This window comes from Erythrolamprus reginae, chromosome 1, assembly GCF_031021105.1.
Source record: "Erythrolamprus reginae isolate rEryReg1 chromosome 1, rEryReg1.hap1, whole genome shotgun sequence".
In the NCBI taxonomy this organism is placed as follows: Eukaryota; Metazoa; Chordata; class Lepidosauria; order Squamata; family Dipsadidae; genus Erythrolamprus; species Erythrolamprus reginae.
The window spans coordinates 41,207,546-41,221,293 of NC_091950.1; the positions used below are offsets into that span (position 1 = coordinate 41,207,546).

At 39.5% G+C, this 13,748-nt stretch overlaps 1 protein-coding gene across 1 annotated transcript; it reads left to right on the top strand.

Moving 5' to 3' along the window:
- The first annotated feature begins 905 nt into the window (after window positions 1–905).
- Window positions 906–10,929, top strand: SIX6 (SIX homeobox 6). The gene is made up of 2 exons (XM_070733193.1): window positions 906–1,477; window positions 10,752–10,929. The coding sequence occupies exons 1-2, from the start codon at window positions 906–908 to the stop codon at window positions 10,927–10,929; spliced, it is 750 nt and encodes a 249-aa protein (XP_070589294.1).
- Window positions 10,930–13,748: the final 2,819 nt, after the last annotated feature.

Here is a 13,748-nt window from a genome sequence, read left to right on the forward strand (position 1 = left end):
GCTCACCCCCGCAGACCCCTCTCTTAGTCCTCCGCACCCCACGATCGTTTCTTCCCTATATTTCCCCCCTCTCTTCCTCCTGCCCAGCTGAGCGCTCTCGACCGACCGAAGGAGCGAAAGACCAACCATCCTTTCCTCTCTCCCAGCTCGGCCGGGGCTCCCATGTTGGGCTTGTTTTACAGGCGGTTGATTGGCAGAAGGTTGACAGTGATGGGCAGGCGCCCTTTCCATGGAAACGGAGGGGAGGCAGCCAATCTGGCGAGGCCAATAAGCAGCGAATGGGAAGCAGAGGGAGAAAAAAAAGGGCGACGGCGGCGAAGAATGTGCGGGAGGGTGTCGTTGATTGGGGGGACATCTGGGGGGGGCTTTCCCCACCCTCCCTCCCTCCTTCCTCCGCTTCTTTCCTTTCTCCTCCTCCTCCTCCTCCTCACACACATTATCCTCCTTCCCTCCCTCCCAAACTTCAGGCTACCGCCGGAGCGCGGCCCATTCTGCATCCCGGCGCCCGAGCGCAGCACGCGCGCGAAGGCGGCGGCGGCGCTGCAGCAGCTGCGGCTGTTCCAAGATTCTCCAAGCGGACCGTCTGAAGCGCGGCGCGAAGGACGCAATTAAAAAAAAAATAAAACGTTAAAAAAAAAACCCAGGCGGGAGCGGCATTTTGTTTCCTCAGCTGGAGAGCAGCACCGCGCCGGTGCAGGAGGAGAAGAAAAAGAGCGAAGAATCACCTCAGCTCGCGATTCAAGGGCGCCAGAGGCGGGCGCCGAGGTCCAGGAGTGCGGCGTCGAGGGCCCCCGAAGCTCTCGAGGAGCCTGAGGCGCGGCGGACAGGAGGCGACTCGGCCCAGGAGCCCGCGCGGCCCACCCATCCGCCTCCGCCCCCCACCCTCACCCCGCCAGGCCGCCTCCATGTTTCAGCTGCCGATCCTCAACTTCAGCCCTCAGCAAGTGGCCGGGGTGTGCGAGACCCTGGAGGAGAGCGGCGACGTGGAGCGCCTGGGGCGCTTCCTGTGGTCGCTGCCGGTGGCGCCGGCGGCGTGCGAGGCGCTCAACCGGAACGAGTCGGTGCTCCGCGCGCGCGCCGTCGTGGCCTTCCACGGCGGCAACTACCGCGAGCTCTACCACATCCTGGAGAGCCACAAGTTCCCCAAGGAGTCGCACGCCAAACTGCAGGCCCTCTGGCTCGAGGCCCACTACCAGGAGGCCGAGAAGCTCCGCGGACGGCCCCTGGGCCCCGTCGACAAGTACCGCGTGCGCAAGAAGTTCCCCTTGCCCCGCACCATCTGGGACGGCGAGCAGAAGACGCACTGCTTCAAGGAGCGCACCCGGCACCTGCTCCGCGAGTGGTACCTGCAGGACCCTTACCCCAACCCCAGCAAAAAACGCGAGCTGGCCCAGGCCACGGGACTCACCCCCACGCAAGTGGGCAACTGGTTCAAAAACCGGCGCCAAAGGGACCGGGCCGCCGCCGCCAAGAACAGGTCAGTAGAGTAGTTGAGAGGAGCAGGAGAGAGGGAGATGGAATGGAATAGAATAGAATAGAATTCTTTATTGGCCAAGTGTATTGGACACACAAGGAATTTGTCTTTGGTGCATATCCTCTCAGTGTACATAAAAAGACAAGATACATTTGTCAAGAATCATGAGGTACAACACTTAACGATTGTCATAGGGGTCAAATAAGCATTGAGGAAACAATCAATATTAATAAAGTATCTTAAGGATACAAGCAACAAGTTAGAGTCATACAGTCATAAGTGGGAGGAGATGGGTGATAGGAATGTTGAGAAAAAACTAGTAGTGATAGTAGTGCAGACTTAGTAAATAGGCGGATATATAGCTTGGCTCTGCCCAGGCTTTCTGTGCGGTATGGGTGGCCACATTCTAAACCTGGGTCAGCCCTGTGATTGTTGAGTGTCAAGGAACAAACATGCCATACCCTGAGAAATAAATTTGATAGTGTCCCTAACTTGATGGACTGCTTGGCACTGCTCGTTAAACCCCGCTGAATTTAAAGCGTTTTCCAGCCTCATGTTAGGCTAGTCTCTCCTATTAGTCAAAACTATTTATTTACCTACTTAATTAATTAAATTTCTATGCCGCCCCACTCCCCAGGGACTCAAGTTGATTTGCAAATATAATCCGTGTTTTATTTACAGGTTCTGGTGAGAGCGTCTGCTTTCTGTGAGTCCTGCTCCAGAATACACAAGTTTGAAACCCAGTTTGTAATCTTACGCATATTTATCTGGAAGAAAGCCCCTGCTTCTAAGTCTTAATCAGAGGTCAGAGGAATATTCTGCACACTTGTGATATTACTATGATTATGGTTCCAAACTCAAGTCAGTCAGTCAGATGCTCAGACTGCATTTTGGACCATTTTAGCCCTAAAGAAAGTCCTTCTTTAGGGCTTGGGACAGGCATATTCATTGCTTAAATTATTACTGTTGTTGTTATTTGCCAAAGGTCCTCAAAAGAGTCTTCTTATTTGAAATTCTGTGTCAAAGATCTTGGCTGGCTCTATAAGAACAGGAAGCAAAGAGATGGATTAGGCTCCCTTCTATCATGCTCACGATATAGATTGAGGTCTGTTTTGTTGGTGTTGAAGCTTAGCTTTTATGATATAGTTGTCAACATGGAATCAGAAAGTTTGACTTTTCAGGAATAGTTCCAATTCAAGGAAATATGGTCTGTTGTAGCCTCTTGAATTTTTATTTTACAGGGTGGGTTTTTTGAGAATTGCAATGGCAGATGTGCTTGACAATCATAGCTTTTCACTGTTGACATGTATGCAGGAGTAATCATTCTAAATGCAGGCAATTCATTTTTTTCAACTTTTATTAATTATAAACATCTTTTTATTTCCTACAGTATTAATTTAAGGAAGAATTCTTAAAAATAAACTTTAATATAAATATTCCCCCAACAGGGAGATATGAGTTACAGATTAATATATTGCTATCATCTTACTTTTAACAATTAAATATCAACTATCCATGGAATGAATATTAAAAACTGAGAATTAATGAAATTCTAAGAAAGTTTATAATGGCAGTTATTTTTATATGTAATGTTTTAAGGCAGTGATTTGAAATAGTAGAATTCCGTTCTAAAACATTTTAGCAGCTGATGAGATGCAGTTTAAAAACTACAAAACAATTTTTTAATTAATTGAAAATTCAAAGCAATTATGGCAATGGTATAACATACAGTTTTAAAGTCCAATGAAACAAAACATATACAATTATAATTTTTATAGTTATAATTTTCTTTGACATTTTTCATTTCTACTATTTATGCAAAATATACTTTGAACAAAAGTAAAAACTGAAATGTAAAACATATATGAGATTCTAACTTAACTTGATTTTATTAAAATGTGGGTTACTTAGGTTTAGGGTGCAATTTTGCATTTTGTTAGACAAAGTGTTATGACATACCATGTGTATTCAACTGCAGCAAAACTGACTTAAAAATAGAATTAAAAATAATTATATTGTATGTTTTAAAGCTTTTTATTTAAACGGTTTCAGTATAAGCTTTCTTGTGAAGCCAAATTATTATCCTTTGTTCCATTTCTGTGAAGATAGGTTGCCGCTAGGTTATGCCCTTTTGGAAGAATAACTGTAATGGTTTGTAGAATGTAGGAGAGAATTTATGTGGCTGTATGATAAAACACTTTAAGATATACATGCCTTCATAGGAATAAATAAGGAATAAAACAAGAAGGAAAAATGTGCTTTAAAATGAAAGCCTTGCTCTAGTAGAAGTAGAATTTCTGCTCCATTTAGACATGTTAATTAGCACAAATGACCTCTATTTTTCAGGAGGCAAACAATGGATTCCCCATTCATGACTCTGTTGTGTCAAAGTGCAGGAATGTAAAACAATTTGGTCCTATTGACTTCCACAATGCTCTGGTTAAATCCATGAGACATGATACGCAGCTAGGGGCTATATTAAAATACTATTTTTTCTTATATAATTCCTGCAGAATTTTCCTTTTCATCAGACATTTACCTTGTGCAATATGAATTTTTCCAGCATTTCTCCTGGAATCAAATTTAAGTAGAATGTGTTGTTCCTGACATGTAAGTGATCACAAGGACAAAATGTATGAGAAAATTAATTTGGTGTAATACTTCATTTCAATACTTGAATTTTCATTAAGATGATTAATAAGAATGAGCTTATTAATTCATAAAAGAACTGGGTAACCAAATACAATTGAATTTAGCATTTTCTAAAATGCAGCCTTAAGTAGAAAGTACATGATTTCCTTAAATCTTCTAAGACGATAAAAAGCCAGTGAAGCAAAACTATAATGAAGACTTAGATGTTTGGTGTGGTTAGGATACAGTTAGGACAGAGAGATGGGCAAACAAAGAATACAATACACATTGCTTAGTTAGATAATCAATTCCATAATTTGCCCTCATCTGTTTTTTAAAGTAATTAAAATAAAATACTTTATGTTCTGCATATTTGAAAGTAAAATTAAAATGGGTTATTTTCAGTCTGTTGTCTTGAAAGCTATATTCAGAAAATAGCTTTTCTTTTTCTATGGGTGTTCCAATTTTATAAATACAATGAATATTTAAAAATGTTATGTAAAATAAGGGGGAGCATAATAAAGATTTAGAGGGCACAATTGATGAGCAAGATCATTTAATAGGAAGAAGTAACTGAAAAATATATACACCTACATCCAAGTTCAATTTTCATTTAAATAGTTGGAATTGGTAAGATAACCAATAGTTTAAAATAAAGAATGGAAAACATAATGACTTCAGATTAGATGACAAGATGTATTTTTATTAGTCGTTAATATAATCAAGAATTGTTTTGGAAAATGTAGTTTCAGGAAGAAATTACCCAATCAAATCTTATTTGTGGTATTCTGTTATTATTTGACAGCATAAATGTGGATATTTACACTCTCATTTCCTACTTCTGCTAGATTCATATTGTTATCTTCTTTGTTCTAAAAGCAGTGGTCAGGCATAACAGCAATTAGAGCTTGATAAAAGCGTGAGATAATAATACTAGAAATGTATTTTATACATATATTTTTATTTTAGTTCTGAATATTTCCCCTGGATATTTATCCACCATTTTCTTAAATATCTTCATAGGGATATTTTTTATAAGGCGTTTCACCTTTTTTTGAGTAGTATGCCGATTCTTCAGACATATCTATAACTTGACGTTTTGTTAATACTGAATTTACATCTGGCATGACTGTTACTTGGAAAAGAAAAAGAAGGCATCTACAGTATATTTCTATAAATTCTTGGGGGACATGTGCAACAATTACAATTGGGATAACCAAGTAAATATCATTGTAGCAGGTCTCAAAATGCATTGTTCATATTTCATCATGTATCCTATAATAAACATTCTAGATATTACTGATGTTCAATGTTCTAGTATTATAAAGTAATTATTTCCAATAAAAAACAAATTTTATATAAGATCTTAACTCAAATAAAAACCCTAATAAAACCATATAATTATATTCATACATATCCATAACCATATAATTATATTCATATATAATTATATAATTATTCATATAATTATATAATGAAACAGGAAGAGGTTGTAAAACAAAGCATTTCTAGTAAAACCACTTCTATAAATCGAGAAATGTTTTCTAAAAAGAAACAGCCAAGATATTATCATATTGGTCTAAATACCAGTACAATGCAACAACCAAAACTTACAATCATTTGAATATACTGTATAATATAAATATTTGGAGAGAATCATCTAATTCTTAGAATAGCATAGTAGGGACTGTTGAATGGTTAGGGGGTGAAGTATTTGAAAATTAGGTGGGGAGAGGAAATTTAATTCTTTATGTGTGATGTGTTTTAATACATATATAGAGATCTATATCCCTGGATCTGTCCATTGATTCACAAGTCTAAAAATGATACAGTATAAGCATTCCTCCCATCAATTTCTCATATCCATATAAATCTCACTTACAAAGTAGACAAGAGGGTAAGGCATAGAGAGTGAATAGATTGTTGACGAACAATTTGAGAAATACATTTGCCTTCTTAATTATCTGCATATGACACCTGGACCACAAATTGAAAGTGAGCATGGTATAGTAGTTTAAATATTGGGAGAGGATTGTGGACGCCCACCTAGGTTCTCCCATAACCAAAAAGGCTCACTAGATGAATAACTTTGGGCTAATTGTTCTTTCTTTACTATCTCAGAGAATGATTGTGGGGAAAGAAATAAGAGAAGGACGATAGAAGTATGCTTCCTCAATCTCCTGAATAAAGACAGAAGACAGAATATAAATAAAGTATACATTGTAGACTCTATAGTTTAAACACACAGTTGTGTCAACCATACTCTATCTTCGATGCCCTCTAAGTTATAATAGCTTCTTATTTAGGACACCGTACCGTCACTGATATTGAAATAAATTCAACTTTTATTCCAGTCATCTATATAGTGGAGGTGTACTATCTTCTCTTTTGCCTTCAAAGGCAAATTGATTTGACCCAGTCTTGTGGGTAAACATTAAATAGGGGGGGGGGGGGGGAAGGTAGTTAATAGACTTCTATGCTCATTAATTTATAATAGACGAGAGCTATACTTAAAGAAGCCTACAAGAATATTCTCTGTATTATTTATGCCCTTCCTCTGATTCTCAGACCAAACTCTAAATAAAGAAATTATTTTGCTATCTTGAACACAGATATATTTATTTTTCATAGTGATTCAGTTTTGCTCTATTAACAGCTACTGACCCTGATGTCAACCCCTATTGTATTTACTCTAGAAGGAGAGAAATAAAAGTTTAATATCACCTAAGACACTTAAATTATATGGTCTGTCTTACTTTGAAGTTAAGAGATATTTGTTTGTTTGTTTGGATTTGTATGCCGCCCCTCTCAGAGGACTCGGATACAGTAGATGTTAGCTAAGATAGAGATTGTAAGTGAGAAGGCAGAGAAAATGAACATTGATAATACATGGAACTGTATTGTGTAACAGAAACTGGTGTGGGGAAAATGTGGCAGAATATATTTTGTGATACAAAGATAAGTTGATATATTGGTGAGGTTTATTTGCAAATGAAGTCTGTAAGGGACATTAAGCACTATAAGAAACTGTATGTATATGGGATTCCAATAATGACTAACAAGTACTAGAAGTGTAGGGAAATCTCTCTTCCCAAAACAAGCATCCAAGGAGCTTAACTGGAAGCACTATTTGCGATGGGCCACTCCCCATCATTGATTTAAAGTGCTATCCATCCACCTTTGAGTTGGCATTTAACAATGTCAGAATAACAGCTACTGACCCTGATGTCAACCCCTATTGTACTTTATTGTATGTGTTTCCAGGCATTGCCAAATAATGCTGTCCTGATTTGAGGGTGCCAGTCATAATAAGATTAGTGACTGGAATGTTCTGCTTTGGTCTACTTTCAGGATGTCATCAGCCAGTGGGAGAATCGTCCATCATTTAGGCAACAATAGCAAAAAAACCCTCTAAATCTTGTCCAACTGTTGGTGACTTTATAGGCAATTGCTCTCCATTTTATCTTGTCAAGCACAGCTTCTTTGAGTTGTTGAACATTATCTTTTTATCACAGCAAAAGTCTATGGTAAACTTTTTCAGAATTCTGGATTGTTTTTTCCTCCCTCCCCAACTAGTCATTTCATTTGATCATCCCCCAATAAAATAAAATGAAGGGTATGGGGAAACACCAGGGTGATATTAGTTGCAGAAGGAAGAAAACATATCCTGGTATAATTGTTCAACTGGCTTGGGCTGATAGAGAAAAATAATGAAAGCCAACTAGCTGCTGGGCTACCAAGAGTGGACAGAGGATGAATTAAAATGGGCAGATATAGGGAAACTGCAAATAGTCAAACAAAATCCATTTCAACAGCTGTCATTCTTCTCTGGAAGGAAGAAATGCAGAGATGCTGCATCTTAAAAATCCGTTTCAAGGTATGACTAAAATGAGTTCATATAAATGAGGCAGTCTTATTCCTGGATTAAAATAATAGAACTTTTTTGAGGTGCCAAGACAGAAGTTACTGTAACTGTCAGAAATAGGGAGGGAACTGACAGGTATGGGAACGTAGAAAATAAAGTGAGCATAGAGACTGGGAGTTGGGAGAGAAATGACTAGTAAAAGCTGACTACTAACCTAAGGTCAAGCCCGATAGCTGTGCCTCCCAATGCTTATAGTACATACCTTCACCTCCACAAAACATTATCTCCAATGGGTCCAAAGCCATTACAGGCTTAACACAACCTAACCGTGGTGGCATAATGTTGGCTGAAGAGGGAAAACACTGTATGTACCACTAATGAAAATTTAAGACTTCCTGCTGATGAGGTTAATGTGATGAAGCCAGGGAGAACAACTGGTGTCGTCAAGCTATGATTATGCCATTGAGTGCATGTGGGATTAAGGCCAAAAACAAATTAGGTGATTTATTAAAACATTTTATTTGGTCTTCAATCTGTTTTCCTTGACCTGGACTTTATATTACCTCAGAGTGTGAGTATACCTGTGGGGGAAGGGAATGGGGGATGGCCAGGCATTTGAGTCACTATTGACTCCAAATGACTGTCTGGACAAGTCCCCCGCAGTTTTCTTAGTGAGGTTTTTCAGAAATGTTTTTCAATGCCACTTTCCTAGGGCTGAGAGACATGACTGACCCAGGATTACTTTGCACCTAAAAAAGGATTACAACTCACAGTCTCCTGATTTCTAGCCTGATGCCTTATTCACTACATCAAACGGACTCTCCTACTTTTTATCAGATACCGTATCATCTCAGACTATCCGTGAAAAATCATGTCGCAAATATATACTGAGAGCAAGTGAGAATACTTTGTGAAAGATTTCCAGTGTGATCAGGAATTAAGATGTAAAACAAACCGGTTTTGTTATGAAATATGGCTGTGATGTTAATATATAAAGTTGTTTTATACTGGCTGCTGGCTGTCATTATGAGATGCTAGTATAAAATAATTTTGTATATTGTCATCACAGCCTCATTCCATAACAAAACCTTTTTTCTTATTTAGGAAATAAGATAGATTACATGTCACTAGATATGATGACACTTTCAAACATTTATTATTAACCAAACATTCAAAGTACTTATATTTTTTTCAAACACGTGAAACTTGATGTAATTTTACAATGTTTCACTTTACTAAGATGATTATTGTTTTATGTAACAATAGTACTTAAGACATGTATTTTTTCATAATTCTTTACAGCACTCTCCAAACAGTTTATAGAGTCAAAATCTGGGTCTTCATTTTATAGGACCCAACAATCTGGGTCCTTATTTTACAAACCTTGGAAGGGTGGAATGCAGAGTTGTCCTTAAATCGGTCAGGATCAAACTCCTGGCAACTGGCAGAGTTGGCGTGCAATACTGCATTCTAACCATTGAGCCACCATAACTGGAATTGTTATTTGGACTGCAACTGATTTTAAAAGGAATCAATATTTAGAATTCATAAATGGTTGCAATATTTGTAGTAAATTAATGATTAAAGCTTCATATTGAACAGGAAGAGACAAAGGGGAAAACTGTCAAAATATAATTGTGTGGAGTCTTAATATTTTACACACTGTTTTGTTTATGTTTATTCCAAAACCCTATGTTCAATACATCAATGTCTAAGATAGATAGATAGATGGATAGATAGATAGATAGATAGATAGATAGATAGATAGATAGATGCAGCTTTTATTATTCTTATTCTCAGTAACCCGAGGGCCATTGATATCTCCCATTGAATGGCCATGTTTCTTGCCCCATCTGACTTTTGATGATTTTTTTAGGCATTGAAAAAAAGGGGAAGCACATAAATTTCCTAATCAAAAGGCTTCAAGGATGGTAATTATCTGCAGGGCTAGTTGCTGAAAGGATCAAAATATAATATGCTCGTCTCTATCTCACTATGCCAAAAACTACTGTATAAGTAGCAGTTCCAAGCCAGCCTTATCCCACCAATTGTTAATCAGGCTTAGACCTAATTAATAGTGGGATAGGGACCATAGGAAATAAGTTTCTGCAGCCTCCTATCTGTAGCTGGGCCATGTTTGGGGTTATGCTGTAGTTGTCATTAAGAGGGTAGATGCTGTGGAGGCTTGTCCTAAAATTTTGTTTATTTATTATTTTATTAATTATACTTACAGGCTGGTGTGAGTGGGGTTTGTTTTTGTAGAAACCTTGAAGGCGGAATGATGCTAAGTGGGCTATATGGTGGAGATGTGAGAGAAGGGGACAAAGTGGACTTGGAGTGAGGGGGCAATGCAGAAAGAGAGCTGCTCTTTGGACTTTTCAACACGGAGGGATAGTCATCAAATTATATCCGAGTACCGAAATGAACAGGCAGATCAATATGTTTCATTCAACACAAAGTGATTAGTTTAGACATAATGGCGGAAAACAAAACAGTAACTTAGTCTTTCCCATACAAGCCATGCTGTTGAGAAACAACAATGGAGGGGAACAATAACGTGGACGTGGTATGAGTGGAATATATTCCAATTGGGGGGTGAGTGTGTCTCAACTCGGCCCTGGATCTGAACACCGGGTGCAGAATTCCGCGGGCCGGAACCATCCCTGGGAAGCGGGGTTTGTAATGGCAGAAGCAGGGGAAGGCCCGGCGGCGAGCGGGCCACCCTTCTTGGCGACCGCCCGCTTGAGTCACACGACCCTTTTCTCCTTTTCCCCCTTGCAGGCTCCAGCAACAGGGACTCTCCTCGCAGGGCGCGGGGCGGTCGCTGCCGTCGGAGGAAGAGAGCGCGGGCGAACCGCCGCTCGGCGCCGCCGCCAGCCCGGCCGCCAGCCTCTCCAGTAAAGCCGCCGCTTCCTCGGCCATCTCCATCACCTCCAGCGACAGCGAATGCGACCTGTGAGCAGCAGAGGAAAAGGCCCCGGCGAACCTGCGCGGGGTGCAGTGCGGAGTCTGCGGAGGACGACGAGGGCTGGGGCGGGTGGAAGGGGGAGACCCGGCGACGACGCAGCGGTGCCCCAAGGGCGGCCCTCGAGACGTTTATACGGCCACTTTCCTGGCTGGCCGCCTTCAGCCCTTTGCCTTGTCCGCAGTCCGGGGGTGCCTGCGCCTCAGAAACTCCCGCCAGAGAGACTCAGCCCGACTAGGCCCTGGCGAAAGAAAGACTCCGAAGCCTTGAATTCTTCGAGCAGGAGCCGTTGGAACGTGTGGAGTCAAAGAACCAGGCCGTGAAATGACACCTTCCTCGCCTACTGCCATCTTTTATTTTCTCTCTGGAATAACCCATTACAAAGACAGCGGGTTTTGTTTATTTTGTTTTTAGTTTTGTTTATACATATATGTATATATATAAATATAAATATTTTATATGTTTATCGAGTTATTTAAATTGCTCTCCATTGGTAGATTGTCTTATTTGGTGACCATAATCATCATTAATATTATTGTTATATTATTATAATGGGGCGGTGCCTATGTGAATAACTGATGCTGTATTTCATTTCCTCCGTTTGGGGAGCATTGTGCAGGATCTGGTATTGTATGGAGAAGGGCAGTCAGAAAACGGAAGGAACAAATGAAAGCAGTATAATAATATATTTGGTGAGCAAAATAAATTCTGCTATTCCCTTCATTGTGTTAAATAATTCTTAATCTTGGAAAGAACAGGTATAGAGATGGGTGGGTAAGTAAAAATGTGAGAAAGGCAGCTAAGAACAATGGACCTGGCAAGAGGGGATTTGTAAAACAGTGGGGCTGCGTTTGCAATTTACTTGATTAATTGTCTCATTGGGGCTATTCAATTAATTCTATTATGGATTCATTCAATGCAAAATTATATGCTAACCATAGGGACTGGGTTTGCAGGAAAAAGGACCATCCTACAATGTGGAAGACTAGTTGATTCACTTGTTCTGTTTAGCACACAGCAGCAGATAATAGTTTATTTTCTCATTCAAACAACATTTGTTCATTTCAGTTTGGTGGCTTATAGCTGGAAGTTCATTTATAACAAAAAAATATTGCTCCATGCTCATTACTGAGTCCTCCATGCCACTGCCCAGGATTTTATGATTTAGGGATAAAATGATTTTACCAACCAGATTGAATCAGAGATAAAGGAAAGGAAGAAAAGAGAAGGAGGGACAGAAATGCATTTAAAATTTAAAAAATCTACAGAGCTAAGTAAATCTTTTAGCATTCTGGAAAGAGGTTACAATCCATTTTAGCACATTACTTGCAATAAGCCCCCTTAAGTCAATAGGATATTCAACTTCTAAGTACAGTAATCATGCCTACGTTTGGACTATATATCTTTTTTTTTTTTTTTTGCAGAAAGGAAAGGGATAGACATGATGATAGTCATTTCACTTTCAGATTCCTAAATCCCAATTATATGAAGTAGTCATTAAGAGCAGGGATACAAAATTAATCCTTCTAAATACCATAAAATATAATCCCTTATCTTTTCAGTATGAAAAATGATACAGTATTGCAGCTGTATTTCCTTTTCTATAATAACTTTATAATAGCATAGCTATTGATAAAAAAATTTACCTGGCCAATACCAGGACCTGGGTGTAATCTGTTAATATTTCAGTGTTTAATAGGGATAAACCGTAAAAATGCATGGACCACTTTAAAAATATGCTCTAAAAACATGGTATACAATATGATTTACTGTATACTCTTATCTGATTAGCAAAGCTAATACTGTACTATATTGTGTTTCATGCCTCAATAGTTTTTCTGTGTACTAACTGCATAGGATCAGTCCAGAGAAGGGTACAATCTTATGATAATTTGATCCTAGTATATGTACTCAAGAAAAGGAAATGCAACTCACCATGAAGTAGGTAAGTGTAGGACTTGTGTCTTTGAACTATTGTAACTTCCTTCCATGAAAGTGTACACAAAATCTGTACCATTGGATACCAAGCATCAATCTTTAAAATCAAGCTTTTATTATCACTCAAAGATAAAGCCCGTTGCTGCCCCCATTGCCCACCCCACAAATGATTCTGGCTAATGCTAAAAATGATGCTGGTTTTATTTCATTTCTATTCTGTTTCTTTTCATCTCCCCCTTGCAATTAAAATTTAATTAGGCAGGACCTAATCAGGCTATGTTCTGATACAGCGTTTCTTTATTGGAACCAGAGGCTTATTCCATAACCCATACCAGTGTCTTTTAATAAAAGAGCATGTTTATGAGTTGTTAGGTATTTACCTAGGTTCACAACGCCATTGAGGACAAAAACTCCCATTTTAAAAAATCTGTTGTGGGTCAGACTGAGAGGGGCAGCCAGGTAGGGGACCCCTGCAAATGCTTGCTCTGCTTGTTGGGTGGATGCCCCCCCCCCACTGCATAATGGGCCCAGATTTGGTGGAAGAAAGCAAAAGGCCTTTAGCAGGAGTACCAGCAAAGCTGCTTTAGTGTGTGGGGGTTTTCTCCTTCCCCAGCCAAAGGGATTTTATACCATTACAGAGTTTGAGCACTGATCTTTAAATCACTTGAGCTGTGCTGTTTCAGTCTTGTTTTTCTGGGTTGTTGTTTTTTCCCCCTTCTCTTTTTAAACAAGCTGCTTGCTTGCATTTTGATTTTTTTTTGCTGGGAAAAGACAGGGAAGAAATGACAGGCAGGGCCGTTTCTCTAAAATTCCTTTTAGAGAAATTACTGCAAAGCTATTGCTTAGAAGGCAGTGTTTCTTATTTTAATATTTCC

Coding starts and splice junctions, on each gene's coding strand:
- SIX6 (XM_070733193.1), top strand. CDS start 906: ATGTTTCAGCTGCCGATCCTCAACTTCAGCCCTCAGCAAGTGGCCGGG. Junction 1,478..10,751: donor GCCGCCGCCGCCAAGAACAG/GTCAGTAGAGTA, acceptor TCCCCCTTGCAG/GCTCCAGCAACAGGGACTCT.